The sequence below is a fragment of the Sturnira hondurensis genome, unplaced genomic scaffold (genome assembly GCF_014824575.4).
Source record: "Sturnira hondurensis isolate 20B ecotype Veracruz unplaced genomic scaffold, ASM1482457v3 Scaffold0010128, whole genome shotgun sequence".
Lineage (NCBI taxonomy): Eukaryota > Metazoa > Chordata > Mammalia > Chiroptera > Phyllostomidae > Sturnira > Sturnira hondurensis.
This window is the reverse complement of record NW_028082759.1, coordinates 26,948,515-26,963,945: the sequence shown is the minus strand read 5'-3', so window position 1 is coordinate 26,963,945 and position 15,431 is coordinate 26,948,515. Positions and strand designations below refer to the sequence as shown.

At 47.5% G+C, this 15,431-nt stretch overlaps 1 protein-coding gene across 8 annotated transcripts in view; it reads left to right on the top strand.

Annotated features, from left to right (window-relative positions):
- BLTP1 (bridge-like lipid transfer protein family member 1) overlaps window positions 1-15,431 on the top strand; it is a 118,679-nt gene that overhangs the window by 21,714 nt on the left and 81,534 nt on the right. For 7 of the 8 annotated variants that reach the window (XM_037058588.1, XM_037058591.1, XM_037058589.1 and 4 more), the window contains exons 10-23: window positions 26-105; window positions 978-1,128; window positions 2,571-2,727; window positions 3,134-3,212; window positions 4,993-5,084; window positions 5,997-6,114; window positions 7,381-7,536; window positions 7,788-7,885; window positions 9,000-9,178; window positions 9,313-9,419; window positions 10,286-10,494; window positions 10,985-11,212; window positions 12,022-12,159; window positions 13,488-13,667. In XM_037058588.1, the coding sequence (XP_036914483.1) occupies window positions 26-105; window positions 978-1,128; window positions 2,571-2,727; window positions 3,134-3,212; window positions 4,993-5,084; window positions 5,997-6,114; window positions 7,381-7,536; window positions 7,788-7,885; window positions 9,000-9,178; window positions 9,313-9,419; window positions 10,286-10,494; window positions 10,985-11,212; window positions 12,022-12,159; window positions 13,488-13,667 (1,972 nt within the window). The remainder of the gene's footprint in view (window positions 1-25; window positions 106-977; window positions 1,129-2,570; window positions 2,728-3,133; window positions 3,213-4,992; window positions 5,085-5,996; window positions 6,115-7,380; window positions 7,537-7,787; window positions 7,886-8,999; window positions 9,179-9,312; window positions 9,420-10,285; window positions 10,495-10,984; window positions 11,213-12,021; window positions 12,160-13,487; window positions 13,668-15,431) is intronic. The other variant, XM_037058586.1, reaches the window with a different exon arrangement.

The following is a 15,431-nucleotide window of genomic DNA, read 5'->3' as shown; positions in this document are numbered from 1 at the left end:
TAGCTTGCCTTGCGCCTCCTTGCAGACCTCCAAGATTGATGGGAGAAGGCTTCGTGGTGATGCAGTCGAACGACGTGGACATATACTACTACATGGACGAGCCAGGTAGGGCTGCCTGGCAGTGGATCCACACTGTGATTCTGTTTCTTCTGTGCAATGGGGTGGGTAATCACACGTTAAGTCTCTTTACTTAGGGTGTAAGTTAGCATCAGTAAGTGGTAGATGTGCCTGTAAGAGTGTCCGCTACAGTAGAAAATACCTGTGTCGTTGTCGAAAGTTGAATCAAGAAAGTTTTGAAGTGTGTAACGGCATTCGTTAATGTTTGGACAGCTGTGCTTGTCTTAGTGAATCCATTCCTTCCACACGACCGATGCGTGAGGTCACAGAGTCGTGTGGCGGGCGAGAGACCCCCGCCAAGAGCAAGGGAGGAAACAGCATGTTTTCGTGTGGCGGCACACAAGACAGCCAGACTCCACATTGTAACTGGCCTTTGAGAAAATGCTGCTTGTCGCGTGTCGGCAGAGTGTCACGGAAGAATACCCAGAGTTATCAGAAAGCGCTATCAAAACACTCCTCCCTTTTCTGTCCACCTATTGGTGTGACGCTTCACCAAATCCTTACACGATAGAATTAATGCAAAAACAACTGTGAGAACCAGGGTGTTTTCTTTTAGGCTGGATGTTACAGGTATTTGCCAGAATAAAATAATGCCAACAGTTTTCACTAAATTATTGTAGAAAACATGGTTATTTTTCATTGAAAATATTTTTATTAAAAATGAAATGAAAATGTTACTTTTATTAAAATACACTATGTATATACATATGTATATATATATACATATGTATATGTATAGTTATTTTATGAGTATAAAGTGTTCCTGAGATCAAAAAGTTTTTAGAATTGCTGACCTAAAGAAATATTTTAGTGGTTCTTTTAAGTAACTGCCGTTATTTTCTATATTTTGCAATGTGTAGGACTTGTTCCAGAAGAAACAGAAGAAAATATTGAAGGAGAACTAAGCAGTGAGGATTGCAAATTACAAGATTTGCCTCCATGTTGGGGCCTGGACATAGTCTGTGGTAAAGGAACAGACTTCAACTACGGACCGTGGGCTGATAGACAGAGGTACGCGAGTGAACTCCGTTTCTAGGAAGTCTTTCAAATGTACGAGCTCTACTCTTAATTTCTATTACAACCAGCCTAATATTTCCCTAAGCTGTTTTATTATGGCAGGGTAAGTTATCTCTAGACATATGAATTTGCACAGTGACTTGTTTGTGGAGCAATCGGCTGTAAAGGAAGAGTTTGTTCATAGCCAGATGGCGACTGACGAGCATTCGTAGTAGGGTCTTTTGTTTCCCGTTTGTGTTTGATCAATGGGTATGTCACCGATGGTTGGGCTTGTGCGGATTCCATTATAGAAACAGATAGTTCAGCTTCAGAGGAGGACAAAAGAAACAGAGAGGTTTATTACGTGATATAATAGAGGTCAGTAAAAACTCTTGAAAAACTTTGAAAGGTACTGAATTGGTTTGCTCGGGCTTCCACAATGAAGTACCACGGCCCACATGGCTTAAACAGTAGGGATTTCTCACAGTGCCGAAGGTGGAGGCCTGCGGTCGAGGCGTCGGCTGGGCTGGTTTCTCAGGAAGGCTGCGGCCGCCAGGGAAGGACCTGTCTGAGGCCTCTCTCCTTTGGCTCGTGGACGGCCGTCTTCTCCCTGCGTCTTTGCGTGGTCTTCCCTTTTGTGTGTCTTGGAGGTCTCTGTGTCCAAATTAGATGGGGGCCCACCAGACAGATCTCATTTTAACTTAATTACCTCTGTAGAGACCCTGTCTCCAAATATGGCCAAACTCTGAGGTTAGGACTTCAACATAAGAATATTTAGGGAACCACAGTTCAAGGTGCAAGGTACAAGACTGTAAAGGTACAAGACTCGTATTAAAGATGAAAGAAGAGACTCGGGGGAGGCTTTTCTGGTGGGGGACATGTGAGTAGAGTTTTGAAACATAAGTAAGGGTTAGCGAGGGGAGGAAGAGCCTTGTGCGAAGGAGAGGACGTTTGCCGGGAGGGATGAGGACACATCTGAATTTTTTTTAAAGATTTTATTTATTTATCTTTAGAAGGGAAGGGAAGGAGAGAGGGAGAGAAATATCAGTGTATGGTTGCCTCTCATGGGTCCCCTGCTGGGAACTGGCCTGCAACCCAGGCATGTGCCCTGACTGGGAATTGAACTGCGATCGTCTGGTTTGCAGGCCTGCGCTCAATCCGCTGAGCTACACCAGCCAGGGCCACATCTGAATTTTTAGGCTAACAGGCACTGCTTAGAGGTCATCCAGCAGCGTCTCTGTTGGGACAGCTGGTACAAAGCCTTTCTCACGGTAGAGAAGGCTTCTGTTTCACTGAGAGGAAACTAGAGGAGGCGTTTGTGATTTAATGTTTTTCTGTTTTGTCTGTTTGTTAGATAAGATAGTAGTGATAACATAAAGGTACAATATTGATTCTGGTCCCTTATTAGAGGTAATTTTGTTGGAATAACATGTTTCTATTCTTTCTACCTTATACAGAGATTGTTTATGGAAGTTTTTCTTCCCACCCGATTATCAAGTTCTGAAAGTTTCTGAAATTGCACGGCCGGGGAGGCCAAGGCAGATCCTTGCCTTTGAACTGCGCATGAATATTATTGCCGATGCCACAATTGACTTGCTGTTTACCAAGAATAGGGTAATTATTGAAATAATGTTCAGCAAATAGTGTTTAAAGTTTGAACACTGTTTTCCAGAGTGTTTTTCTGGTGGCCAGTTCTGTACTTGGAGTCATTTCTGTGAGCTTCCTGCCACCCGACCCGCAACAGCGGCATATATGGTACTTTCATTAAGTGCTGAAAGTAGAAGGAAGTTAACCACTATTAATAAAATACCTCCTACTACAGTCTGCCTCACTTTCTCCTTTATATTTGCGCAGATTGTTTTAGTGTATTTTTGGTATGACTTTGAACTTGTGTTCTTAAGAACTTTGGATACGTATTTAGTGTCCTTGATGACTATATTTTTGTCTGTGATAAGAACTCAGAAGTGAAGGTTGTAGAGCACTTTCGGCAAATGCTCTGTGTGAACCGACTTTTCCGCAGGAAACAAACGCTGTGCACGTGAACGTGGGCGCTGGCTCCTACCTGGAGATCAACATCCCCATGACTGTCTCGGAGCACGGTAAGCCGCCGCCGCCTCCTGTTCCACGCGAGCTGTGGGGAACCAGTACACAGACGGTGGCTTGTCAGCTCATCTGAACTAACCTGCATCCCTGGGGCTTTCTTTTGCAGCTTCTCATTATATTGTAATGTACCCGTCGTTATCGATAATAGATATTACATAACTGAACCATCTGTGTGCCCAGAGAGAGGGGAAGGTGTTTACAAATCAGGATAGGCCTGTGAATCTGTGCTTCCGTTATACCCCATGTTTCTCTTCTGTAAGGGTGAGCAGCATTTGCTCGGCCTGTGCGTCCCCTGGGACCCCGTGGGAGCAGCTGCTGTGTCTTTCTTCCCCCTCCGTCCACCGGACACTGAGCCCAGCAGCTGGCACGCGGCCCAGCCAGTGACTGACTGGAGGACTCAGGCTTTGTTCTAGGTCATGTCGTAGATTCTGTCCGGGAGTAAACTGGGTGCTGTGAACAGCGTAACTTCAACGAGATCGTTTCATATTTCAGATATTAAATTTGCCCCTCTAACTAGTTTCATCTGAGCTGAAATAATGTAATTCATTAGACATCTGAAATTTGGGCTCTGATACAAGTGAATCAGCAGCGTGATTAAATATTTGTGTTAGGCTGACCAAAATATCATATAGCCACTTTAATTGTTTCTTGTTCTTTCTGTCCTCTTAGTACATCTGTAACTGAGGGCGATTAAAATGAACTTACACTTTCTTCCTCCAGGGTGCAGGGAATAGCCCCTTACCCGTGTTTAAAAATCACTAACCAGCGGTGCTAGGATTGCTAAGTGGAGAGTGATTTCCACACCGTTCTTGGTGCCCTGTGCGTGTTCCTGTCACAATAATCCCACTGAGTCTTGAAGCAGAGCTTCTGGGAGAGTGGGACTCGCGTGGCCAGTGGACAGCTGCAGCTGCAGGCCTGTGACGGGGACAGGCACTGGGGTCGCGTGAACTTGCACGGCTTGGTTGCGGGAGCACAGCTGCTGTTTGCACGCTGACCACGTGTGTAGTCAGTAGGATCTGCACAGAACCTCTCACACCGTTACTGGTGCACAGGGAGAGGCCGGCAGCCCTGTGGGGGTTCACGGACGTGCTGCAGCACACTGGCCGTGCGTCCAAGGGGAGCCTGGTCAGGCCCTTGGTCAAGGTCAGGTGCTTTTAAGAGGACTGTCTGAGGGAAAATAGGCCTAAGTATGAGACAGTGAAAACAGAACTCAGATGCACGTGAAACATTTTTTCAGAGATTCAGGTGTTTGAAAATAAAATGCCCAGAGCAGGAAGTGGCCGTATGGTGAGGACCACGGGTTAGCGCTCCTGCAGGGCCTCCATCACGAACAGGAATGGGAGACCCCCTCGTGCTGCTCTCGTGAGAGTGGGCTGCAGGCGTGGGGTCATGGTCGTCACTGAGGAAGAGCAGTCGTGTAGAAACTGCTGCCGAGAAGGCGGCCTGGAAGTGACAGGAACACGCGGGCTGAGTCGGGGAGGGACAGGGCCCGGCACATGCTGACGTGGTCGGCACCCTCACCGAGAGGGGACCTGCGGTTCCGCGCGAGGGGGCCCAGCCACGGTCCACAGGACGCGGGGCCGAGCTCTCTCCCTCCGGCGTGTTCACACGAGGACGGCGCCTGTTAGGGAGAGCACGCCGTCCCCCACCGGGGTGATTTACGGAGCAACGACCACTGCCTTCAGGGGTCTCTTCCTCGGGTGGTGGTGGGGTCCCAGTTTTTAAGTCGTGTGTGTACGTATTTGGGTTCTCAGTTTTTGTGCTTTCACTCACCAGGCTACACCCCTGCAATTAAAGGACAGCTCCTGCACGTCGACGCCACGAGCAGCATGCAGTACCGGACGCTGCTGGAGGCAGAAATGTTAGCGGTGAGCCTGACCTGTGGCCCCAGTGGGCTCTTCCTAGGGATAACGGTCGCGATGGATGAGGTGAAAGGGAGAAAACCCTGGCACCCTGGGTTGCCCCCTCTCACAACCAGGAAAGTTTGGGAAATACTCGTGACCCGACCTTAGGTTGCAGACTCCGTGGTCAGGCAGACTGTTAATTTCTGTGAGGGCCAACAGCAGCAGCGAAGGCCGCTCTGTGCATGGCTGGTACTCAGAGCAGGTTCTTTTATAAAATGTGCTGCCAGTGGGTCCTTACTTGCTTCCCCAAACAAGCTGCTTACGCATGATGTATGTAAATTCAAAGGAAAATTTTGAATTGGCCAGGAAGATATTGGTACCATAAATAGGTCTTTGACTGGCACGGTCAGCATTTGAATGGTTGCTGAGCCCTTGCTGGTCAGTACAGCCAGCCAGGGGAGGCAGCTCATGCCTTCGCGGGAGTGTCCAGCTTTGGCAGGGGGAGTGTGGGCCTGTGACAGCTGTGTTGTCCGACAGGAGCCCAGGAGGCCCTGGGCGCAGCCTTGAGCGTGAGTGTGCGTTGCCCTGCCCCACCTCCGAGCCTGAGCCTCTGGCTGACCAGTTCAAGCGGGCAGACGAGTTAGGGGGTTGCCTGTTCCTCCACGGATTTAGCTGGAGTACGGTCTTGAAACTGTAGCCTGGTTGTTGTTCCTCAACGTTTTTGACTACATCGTGGCTTAGTATTTCAAGGAACTGGACGTAACCGTGGATACTGCCCTTTAGCCATAGTAATATTGAAATGTGGAAGGGACCTCTGTCTCACTGAGTAGGAAGATAGCGGTCCCTACTCACCAGTCTGTGCGAGTTCATCTCTGATACTGTTCCCCCAGGGTCACGTTTGAGGCGCTAACATTTTGACCTGACATTGGTTTTCAGTTCCACATCAATGCCAGCTACCCCCGAGTGTGGAACATGCCCCAGACGTGGCAGTGTGAATTAGAGGTGTACAAAGCCACCTACCACTTCATCTTTGCACAGAAGAACTTCTTCACAGGTAATTTTCTTGCGAACACAGCCCAGTGAGATTCATCACAGGGAACGGCTGTCCGTTCCATAGGTTTTGCTTTTGGAGTCAGGGATCAAGTGATCATACCACTAGATGCAGAAAATGCATCTGACTCTAAACGCACCAGCCTAGGGCCCCGTGACACAGCTGCGTGAGGGGCACCTCTGGGGGGCTATGGGCACCAAAGCGTCCCTGCCGGCACCAGGCAGAGTGTGCGAAGGACGGGGTGCAGGGCAGGAGGAAGGCGCCGCGGCAGGCCAGGGCTGCCATCCTCTGAGAAGAGTTTCTCCCTGCTGTGGTGAAAAAGAATTGAGATGCCAAAGGATAAGCGCACTAAGAATAGGCACGCAGTTTAAAAAGCAGTGATTAAACCATACACATCAGCAGTAGGACTAAGCAGCAGTCAGCAAAGGTGATGGCTCTCAATTCTTAGAAGGCCAGGTCTGTGTTTTGTGCACCGGGCTCCAGGGCAGAGTCTGGTGCTCAGTGCACATCTGTGCGTGTTTGTTTAACGAATAAACAGCTTCAAAAAATGACCCGCCCTGCTGTAATGAACAGTTCGATGGAATGAGATGCCATCTTCCAAGGTGGCATCTACCAGGTTGCACCCTCCCCTCAAAAAAAGAGGGAGGGAGGGAGGGGGAGGAAGAGGTAGGAAGAAATATGCAGGAGAGGGTACAATGAAGCAGACAGACTTCCGTTTCCGAGAGGAGTCTGTGGACAGTGCAGAAACCCACACAGGTGAGCACCCTCAGTGCGGGGTGTTCGGGCCGTAGAACATCAGGTGATGTCTTTCTCTTTATAGTTTCTTTAGAAAATATTTCATGAAGTGCATACATTTTTTCTGATTTGGAACTGTGATTAGTAAGTAAACATCTGTTTGCTGCTAAATCCTTTAGCTATACCTTAATCAAAATCTTTTAATATTTCAGTATAAAAGTTCCTTTTATTTTTAAATAAAAATTCAGCCCTGGCTGGTGTAGCTCATTGGATTGAACGCCGGCCCACAAACCAGAGAATGGAGATTTGATTCCCAGTCAGGGCACATACCTGGGTTGCAGGCCAGTTCCCAGCAGGGGATGTAGGAGAGGCAACCATACATTGATATTTCTCTCCCTCTCTCCTTCCCTTCTCCTCTAAAGATAAATAAATAAAAATTTAAAATTATAGTTTTGACTGTTATTACAATCTTTGCATTTTGTTTTCTGAATTTCAGTGAACTTTAATTTCTGTCTTTCATCCTGATAATTTTAGATTTAATTCAAGACTGGTCTAGTGATAGTGCTCCAGACATTTTTTCATTTGTTCCGTATACCTGGAACTTTAAAATCATGTTTCATCAGTTTGAAATGATCTGGGCAGCTAATCAGCACAACTGGATTGACTGTTCCACTAAACAACAGGAAAATGGTGAGGACTTTTTAAAAATTACGTCAAGTGTTCCATTTGTTGAGATAAATACCAATAGATTGGCATTGATTTTGTATTTTGGAATTGATCTTTTTTCTATTACTGAGTGGGACTTTTAGAGAAGTGTTTCGATTTGTATTGGGTTAAACATATAGTCTTAAATTTGATTTTGTTTGGGTGTGTATGTGAGGCAAGTATTATTTAAACTTTTATTGAAGTTAAAAGTAAATTTCCTCTTTCTTTTTTTTCAGTGTATCTGGCAGCCTGTGGGGAAACACTGAACATTGACTTCTCTCTGCCGTTTATGGACTTTGTCCCAGCGACATGCAGCACCAAGTTCTCCCTCCGAGTGCGTGCGGTCCCTCCTTGCCCCTCTGTGGGTCCCTGGCTTCATGAAGTAGCTTATTAGCTTTCCTCCACTGTTCACTGACTTCCAGGTCACACAATTGCTCCCTGAGTTGATTGCTTTCTAACTTCTGTGGGTGACCTAATGTTCACTGTCTGTGAACTAGACTTCAGACTTCCCCCTCTCGTTCCTCATTGCAACCATGAACTCAAGCCATAACCAAAAATGCTTTTGTCTGAAGCCACTCACGCGTTCAGAGTCTTGGGAAACACCCAGTTGTAGGGCGTAGCAGTCAGTAGTGGTTGTAGTGTTGACGGAAGTCGTGATGGTGAAGAGTAGCCACAATGATAGAAGAGGAGCTGACACCTGTGAATCATTCCGGATGTGCCGGACATGCCTTCTAGGCTTCCATGTCGTCATTAGCTCAGAACAAACCCTGGGGGCAGGTGGAGGTGTCATCTGCATGTAAGGAGTAGGAAACTGAGGCGCTGAGCTTAGTAACATGCCGTGCAGCTGGTGAGCGGCCCAGGTGGAATTTGAACCCAGGCAATTGAGCATAGGGCTCTGCTCTTTTCAGTGGTGGGCTGTGAGCCTGTTAGGAAACCAGGCATCAGGATGGGAAAGTTTAGAAGACCCAGAAAGACAAAGGGGAGGCTGAATGAAAACCCTTAGAGGTACCATTTCAGGATTCCTAAAAGCCAGTTGAGGAATCGAGACTTATTAGAACCAAAAGAGACAATCATTTTGTAAAAATCTACAAAAACAGGACATATTCCACCTGAGCTTATATTGGTGAGACAGTTTTTTATTTTTACTTTTTGCTGAACTGCATGCGAAATATCCATGGGTACCCGTGGAGGATAATCCTTATACTGTTTTGTGGAAACTATGCTGTTTATTTCCCTGGCTTTTTTCTTGACATTCTCATCAGAATTTAGTTTTAGTCAATGTAAAATCTTAATTCCAGTTATTTATCTGACTGTTCAGTGTTAAATCTGCCTTTTGTAATTCATGTTTTCTTTTTAATTTTTTCTCAAGATTATTAGAGAGTAAGTAGTAACCTAACATGTTCACATACTTATTTTATTGCTGTTGGTTATTGTGAATTAATTTTTAGGGAGAAGATGTTGACCTTCATCTGTTTCTACCAGATTGCCACCCTAGCAAATATTCATTATTTATGCTAGTAAAGAATTGCCACCCGAATAAAATGACTCATGACACTGGTCTCCCTGCTGAGTGCCAGAGCGGCCAGAAGACAGTCAAGCCAAAATGGCGGAACCTCACTCAAGAAAAGTGAGTGCCTGCCGGGGTGACTGTGGGTTGCGGAGTCCTTCGGAGCACAGCGGTAGCCTCCCTACCTGTGCCGTCGTTGGCGCGCGGTGAGAGCGTGGGCACCTCACTAGAGACTTTGCTCTCGGCTCTCACAGGGCTGGCTGGGTTGAATGCTGGGCTGTGCCAAGTGTCCTGCTCACCATCGACTACACATGGCACCCGATTTACCCCCAGAAAGCAGATGAGCAGCTGAAACAGTCGCGTAAGTATTTCTGTATCATTTGCACTTGGAAAATCTGATGCTATGATTGATAGTCATCAAAGATACAAGAACGGAACATGCATCTGTTCTTTTGACATAATTGTGTACATTTAAAATCCTTTAAGGATTTTGGTATAATTATGGCTAACTTCTACTGAGCACTTACTATGTATCAAATACTAGGCCAAGCTCTTTCCTGACTTAAGTTATCTCTTTCAGTCCCTACAACTCCGAGGCAATGTGCCGGAGAAAGCAGTTACGTAATTTTTTCAGCTCTGCCACGACAGGAGCGGCAGAGCTGGCATTGCGAACACGGCGTATGTCGGTCTCTGCGTTGATACTTAAAGTACTTGGTTTTGTGAAATGCTAGTTTCTTAACTGAATGTGGTGATGTCATAGTTACTACTCTGAGGCTTCTGTGCCTTAAAACTGGGGTCCTCTGCATTTTTCCAGTAAGTTATGTTTCAAAGAACGGTTTTCAAAATTGTTCTCATGTATGGAGCTCGATAACAGCGCACTGTTTGAATAGCTATTTGTCGGAAACCAAGCACATGTTACTCCAAGCAGGGTTAAAGCCTAACCGTGACCCGAGTTCGTGTCGCAGGGACTCCATGTTCCCGGGAACTTCTCATTGATTCTGTAGTATGACTCAGGTATTTCTGCTCATGTTCCAGCAAGGTCTCTTCTGTTTCACATTCTTTATTCTTAGTCCTTCAGGTTTGTTTTCATTGTATACTCTAGCCATTATAACAGGGTCAGTTGCTTTCATATTTGCCAAATAGAATTTCTTAGTGAGTGGGTCCTTGAAGAACTTCCGAGAGGTCCTCTGCTGCCGTCACCAAACTTTTTGCTCCTGGTTCGTTCAGTGTCAGAGATGGAGGAAACGATGCTGTCTGTGCTGAGGCCGTCCCAGAGGACGTCAGACAGAGCCGCTTCTGCTCCCTCCACGTCCTCGCGCCCCCCCGTCGACCCCTCGGAACTTCCGCCGGACAGGCTGCACGTGGAGATGGAGCTGTCCCCGGACTCTCAGATAACACTCTATGGGCCTCTGTTAAATGCCTTTTTGTGTATAAAGGTACGCTTTTTAAAAGAACTACCATCTCTTCTGTGGTCTCACTGCTGTGGAGGCTGGGCCAGAGGGTGCTTAGCTAACGGGGATGCTGTGCCCTGCAGCAAGGGGCAGGCAGTCATTCCTCTGGGGCCCGGCTTCCTTCCCGCTCTGGGAAGTGCGGACGAAGACCGTCGCATCTACACATCTTCAACTATTTCTTCCAGGTTGTAGATTGCAAGTTTTTGCTATAATTGGGGGTGGTATTATCAAGAAGTTTACTATATAAACTTAAGTAACGAGGGCTTTTTTGCTACAGAATATTGATTTACTAAGCAGTCAAGTAAGCATGTTTCTTAAATATATACACCTTTTTTTTCTTTATTTTAAGGAAACAGACCAGATACTTTTAATGAAGTAAAATAGGCCAGAGAGATGCTCAGCTTACGGACTCTAGGCTCCAAGGTGAGAGGTTGTTGCTGCCACCCTTGACAGCAGTCTGTCTCCATACCTGCAGGAAAACTACTTTGGGGAGGACGACATGTACATGGACTTTGAGGAGGTTGTTTCGAGTCCCGTCCTGTCCCTGTCGACATCCTCCAGCTCTGGGTGGACTGCCGTCGGAATGGAAGGTGACAGGAGGGAGAACGGAAGCGCAGCCAAGGCAGTGCACCCGCTGTCCCTGCGTCCCTGGGACATCACCGTGCGGGTGAATCTGCACCGAGTCCACGGGCGCCTCCCCGTTGTAAGTGTTCATGTAGCAGAGTGCTAGACACCACCCCCCACCCCCCTGCCCCTGGGCGTGGGACACCCCGTGCACACTCGTGGTCACTGAAATATCCACTTGGAGAACTTCCATATCTGTCCTTTCATCTTGATGGAGTGAGCATGTTGTTTTCTTCAGAACGTGATTTCTCAATCATTGGCAGTTTTACTGTTTTCCTCCTCTCACGCCAGTGCTTTCTTTGCTGTTCTGTGTAACTGCAGGACATTTTGCCATGGCCCGGAATTGCGTTGTTGTGGTTAGCCTGGTGGGTGTCCTAGGACTTTGCATTTTCTTAGCCTGTGTCTCCAATTCCAGACCAGCTTGGGAACCTGTGGTGTGCTTATTCTCACGAAGTCAGGGTTCAGGCTCGACTTTGGAGGTTGAACGGTGTCCCTAGAGCTTTGGACCCGGCTCTGAACCCTGGTTCACTCTGAGGTTGACTGCAGGCCTCTCAGGCTAACTTGGAGTGAGATTATATTCCCCCAGGACCCTAAGACCCCTAGAGCCTGATGCGGTCCGATGGTGTCTGATGGGATCGGGGTCACCCCGGGCTTTGTGTTGCACGTGGGCTCCATGTCACATGCCTTGGGTCATACAGCAGAGAAGTCCCCTCTGGTGCACATGGCCCTCCTGTTCATCCTGGGGTGGAGGTGACATGTGTGTCAGTAAGCACTGTTTCTTTTTGTAAAATCAGATCTCTTAGTTACTACTTGTAATTTTTATTTTCCTGTACTTTCTTGGTCTTCACCTTTTCTCTATCTTGATCATGACATTTTGTCTGACTTCAGCACGGGACTGCCGACGGTCCGGAATGTCCCACGGCTTTCTTGGAAAGGCTGTGTTTTGAAATGAAGAAAGGATTTAGGGAGACTATGCTGCAGCTTGTCCTGTCACCCCTGAATGTGTTCATCAGTGACAACTACCAGGTAATGTGACAATGAGCTGTGGCAGAGACTCAGCTGCTTCTTGGTGCTCTTGATGGGGACAGAACCCAGTGTTAGCCCCTGTGCATGGAGCGTTCAGCTGCGTAAACTGGAGATTTCTCGTGTAGTCGCAACAAGTTTTGTATGTGTGCGTGTATGTGCGTATAGGATTTTTTCAAGAGTCTGTTTTGTTTTCTTTTTCTTTCTATTACTCTCTGTTTATGTGATCCCAGGCATTTATATTTTGTATCTATCGTTTTTAGAAGTGGAAATAAATACTTTATAACTTTTTCACTTATTTAGGGAAGGGAAAATGTACAAAATGTTGGTAGATTCTACTGAAAATTGCCACCTAAATGTTGCTATTAACCGGTACTATAAATCTGCAAAACGTGCGTATTCCCGTGGCCAATGACTTAGTCTTTCTGTCTGGCGCACCCACAGGATGCTTTGTTAATTCCTTCACGTTCCCTCTGGGGCTCCTTTGGAAGAGAACCAGTGATACTCACCAAGGGGGGTTAATTTACATTCCTGAGTAGAGTGTCACCTTATAATCAGTGCTTTTCAGTGCCGAACGGCTTCTCTTTCTACCACTACTTTAGGGTTCTTCCCTACTTTGAGGCAGCTTGTGTGCTTTAGAAACGTAAATGGATTGCACAAAGCCAAGTGCATATATAAGTGGGAACACGAGTCTGACACCTAGAATCATCAGTAGGTCCACCTGGGGGCTGACGGGCTGGCACTGTAAGCCTCTGACTCCGGACCCCCGACCCTTCCATGGGGCGGTGCTCCGTGCAGAGCCCCCTTTCAGCACTTACCCCGAAGCTTTTGGAAGCGGCAAGTCTTAGCAGTGCTGGAAGTATTTGCTGCTTTTAGTACATTTAGTTACAAATATTCACTTGCTCTGCAAAATCAGTCTACCCTTTTCATGCCTACAAAAGCTATATGGAAGACGGCTTTCTTCTCTAGTTCTTCATTTTATGGTCTTAATGGTCTATTGTTCTCTGTTATTTTCTTCTTTTCAATATTTTAATCTCTTGGTTCCTGCCTTCCCATGAGACCCGGGCCTGTGATGTTTCCTGTCGGTCACAGTCGGGGTTTCCTTTTTTTTGTCAGGCACTGGTGGCTCCGAGACCTGCCTTCGGTGCAGGGCCCGGCTGCCTTGCTTCGTGGGCAGGCTCTCGGGGGCGTCGTCTCACTGCATTGGCTCAGACTGTGGTTAAGAGGGGTGTGAGGAGCTGGGCCAGCCCAAGCCTTACTTCCCGGGCAGCAACTAGAAACTGGAATGCCATTTGCTTGTCTGCCTCACGTCTTAGCGTCCCTGTTTTCAGCAGCGGCCCCCCGTGGACGAAGCACTCAAGGAAGGTCACATCAGTCTGTCGGGCCTCCAGCTGCGGGCACACGCCATGTTCTCCGCAGAAGGCTTGCCTCTGGGGAGCGATTCCCTGGAGTACGCGTGGCTCATCGACGTCCAGGCCGGGAGCCTCACGGCCAAGGTCACAGCACCGCAGGTAGGGGTCCGGCCCCACCCCCGCCCCCCATTTCTGTTCCTTTGCTCCCCCGCAGTCCTACTCCCGGAGCCGGGTGCTGGGCCCTGGGCCTGCCCACTGCGCTCGCACCACCGGCTGGCGCTCCGACGGCTGGCATTCTCAGCTCTCCTAGCAACAGCAGCCAGAGATGCGAGTCCCTTCTCTAAGCCACGTGGGGCTGAGGCGTGTGGTGTTTTGTAGCTCCACGTGGCAGTTTAAGGGATTTGACACTTTCTGTGGGAAAAACTCAGGATGAGATATGTATTACACATACATGTATTATTAAACTCACATTAGTTGGTTCTCCACTGTTGGAACAATCTTCTTTTCCTCGTATATAGAATAATTTTCTAAGAACTTTGGTTTCTTTGTCTGTTTCTTAAGTAGGATTTGAAAATGGCATCTGTGCTACTAAGGATTAAGTAGTGAGGTTCTTCACTTGTCTTGTCCCCCAAACAAGACATCGCTTGTGCCTGCTATCAGTGCTGCGGCGCCGGCTCCCAGGAGTGAGAGCGGAGTCCCCAGTGAGTGGGCCTGGTCTGGAGGGCTGGCAGAGATCCTTCGGATGGGCCCTCCCTCCCACCACCCATCCCACTGTCTCTACTTCTTACTTATTTATTTTATGTAATCTTTATTGCGTTTTCCCCCCTTACCATTGAGTCCCCTTGCACCCCCCTTCCCTCAGCCATCACCACACTGCTGTCCACGTCCCTGGGTCCTTCTCAGGACAGAGGACTGTGACATGGACCACAGTGTCTCTGGGAGACTTGGAGGACTTCAGGATTGTTTGCTTCTGGAAACGAAGCACTGAAATCTAGTTGAATGGCTGTGGTACTGTAGCACTTCGCCTGTTGAGCCGTATCTTTGATAAAGCGCCTGCTTCTCTTGGCATTGCCAGGGACTGGAATGTGGCAGAGTGTGCGTACGCAGTTTCAGTAAGGAGTCACTGAATGGGTACAAAACGTGCAGCGGAGAGACAGGTGGCGGCAGCAAGGGCACTGAAGAGTCCAAGCACCTGCTGTATTTAAAAGAAATTGTTGGGGACAGCAAAAGTGAAGATTCTAGAAATAGTTGGAAACGAATGATTTTTGAAAGGATATTTTATGTGAAAACGGATGAAAACAAATATTCAGTGCTCTTGGGCCTCATAACCAGCCTCTGCCCATCACCCACCGTTTTCTGGCTCCACATGTACAAGTGAGAATGGGAGTGTGGAGCACCCGGTGTGTTTCCCGTGAGCTGAGGGGGGCCCAGGACGGCTGGGCTCTTGGGTCTCTAAGCTGGGGGGGGAGGGGCTTCAGGAGGTTAGATTGCGCACTCTTGACAGGGGTGACACCATGTACACCGGGTCTCAGTGAGTTTATTAACTGCTGTGGTCAGTTACGGGATTAGGGGTCTTTTACCTGAGGATTGGGTGAGGCATTGATACATAGTTACTTAGGTTTCTATTTACGTAAACAAAAGTGCTTCAACCTTCAGAATACCTAATTTCCTAAAATTATAGTTCAGTATGATAATTAAATACTCAAATTTCCCATTGAAGCTCGGTTGACTATTAGGTAGAGAATTCCGGGGGCTTTTCTGTGCCAAGGGTTCTATTTCTTCATATAAGAAGAAAGGTATAATCTTGAACATGAGTACTTGCTTTAGAAGTTGAATTTCTTGGTTGAAATTTGAAATGAGTTTTCATTTTCGCAGTGCATTTGTCATTCACAAATGAAAAGTGACACTCGTTGGTACTGATGA